This window comes from Cephus cinctus, unplaced genomic scaffold (assembly GCF_000341935.2).
Source record: "Cephus cinctus unplaced genomic scaffold, Ccin1 Ccin1_scaffold0442, whole genome shotgun sequence".
Taxonomy (NCBI): Eukaryota; Metazoa; Arthropoda; class Insecta; order Hymenoptera; family Cephidae; genus Cephus; species Cephus cinctus.
In genome coordinates, this window is record NW_014333122.1 from 1,078 (window position 1) to 3,008 (window position 1,931).

The 1,931-nt window shown below is 51.0% G+C and overlaps 1 protein-coding gene across 1 annotated transcript in view; it reads left to right on the top strand.

The window, feature by feature from the left end:
- The window catches only part of LOC107267669, a gene marked incomplete at its 5' end in the record, with an annotated part of 2,229 nt that extends 553 nt beyond the window's left edge, over positions 1-1,676 (top strand). The window contains 2 exon segments of the mRNA XM_025085003.1: positions 1-683; positions 806-1,676. Coding sequence (XP_024940771.1) covers positions 1-683; positions 806-1,578 — 1,456 coding nt within the window.
- Between the last annotated feature and the right edge of the window lie 255 nt (positions 1,677-1,931).

Genomic DNA, 1,931 nt, shown 5'->3' on the forward strand with positions numbered 1-1,931 from the left:
ATACAGATCGCTGAATGAGAACCCGCTGGTATCGCAGGCACCGCTCGAACCCCGCGATGCTTTCTTCGGTGGCCGTACAGGTAATACTGTCAGTTTTTATGAAGTCGAGGGGTCTGAGAGGATACACTACGTAGATGTGTGTTCGCTGTCTCCTTTCATTTCGAAAACGGGGAAATTCCCTGTAGGGCACCCTACGGTGTACGTGGGCGATGACTGTCGCGAATTAACGGGTGATCGCCACAACATCGATAACGTGGAGGGCTTGATTAAGTGTGTGGTGTTACCACCGCGAGATCTGTATCATCCCGTGTTACCGGTGCGTATGCACGGTGAACTGCTCTTTGCACTGTGTCGTTCCTGTGCAGAGGCCACGCTACAGGGGTCGTGTCCTCACGAGAATCCCGCGGACAGGGTATTCGAAGGGACCTGGGTCGTGGACGAGGTCAAGCGCGCCGTACGTAAGGGGTACGAAATAACGTTGATACACGAAATATGGCAGTATGAAATTACCCAGTACGACCCAGCGACACGGACGGGTGGTCACTTTGCCGATTACATAAACACGTTTCTAAAGATTAAGCAGGAAGCTAGTGGCTGGCCGCGCGAGTGTGGCGACGACGACGAGGCCAAGAAGTTGTATATAGAGGAGTACGATCGGGTCGAGGGTATTCGTCTGGACCCTGGTAATGCCTAAAGATTGAGCAGGAAGCTAGTGGCTGGCCGCGCGAGTGTGGCGACGACGACGAGGCCAAGAAGTTGTATATAGAGGAGTACGATCGGGTCGAGGGTATTCGTCTGGACCCTGGTAATGTAAAATCAAATCCCGGTCTGCGGTCAGTCGCAAAGTTATGTTTGAATTCCTTTTGGGGCAAGTTTGGGCAACGCGAAAATCTGCCAAAGACGGAAATTGTAACGACTCGTCAAAAGCTCGTGAGTCTGCTTACGTGTCCGGAGGTCGAGATTACAGGTATTCTGCCCGTAGATGACGAGATGCTCTATGTCAGTACGCGTAATACGAGCGACTCATTGATACCCACAGCATACACAAACGTTGTTATAGCTGGGTATACCACGACTCAGGCGCGTCTGAAATTGTACGACTACCTCGAGGCATTAGATAGACGCGTTCTATATTACGACACCGACTCGTGTATATACGTATCGGGTGGCCGTCACGTCGATAACACCTACGAGCCGCCGCTCGGTAGCCTTTTGGGCGATTTAAAGGACGAGCTGGAGTCGTACGGCGCTGGTAGCTATATCACGTCTTTTGTTTCGGGAGGTCCGAAATTTTACGCGTACCGTGTGCGCAAGCAAGACGGTTCTTACGCTGAGGTCTGTAAGGTCAAAGGTATCACGATCAACCACGCGACGAGTCTGGTCATTAACTACAACTGGATACGGTCTTATGTAACGGGAGAGACCGACGAGCCTGTCGCTTTACGCTATGACGCGATACGGCGTACCCCGTTTCACGACGTAGTGACACGCGTAGAAGCAAAAACGTGTAAACCGACAGAGCTTCAAAAACGGCGACGCGACGGTCGTTTCGGATCTTTACCATACGGTTTCATGTAATTAATATTACAAACAAAACTTGTATAAATATATATATGACCACCCTTGTACAATGATAATAATAATAATAATAAAACATATTTATTTGAAAAACAAAAATCTCTTTATCGGTCTGTTCCCGAAGGGTCCACCGACCCGGCCACGTTATTTATTTTTTCAGCGACGCTTGTGATATGCTAGCCGTGCACTATGGCTAGCTGTGTGGCGGACACACATACAGGCCGGCTATTAGCTCACAGGTGCACGATGAGCTCACCCGCACCAGGGGCTAGCAACGTCACAGATAAGAGCTAGCAAGCGCGCGCGACGTTATGAGCCTCACGCGTGTCGCGCGCCCGCCGCGGCCAGGCCCC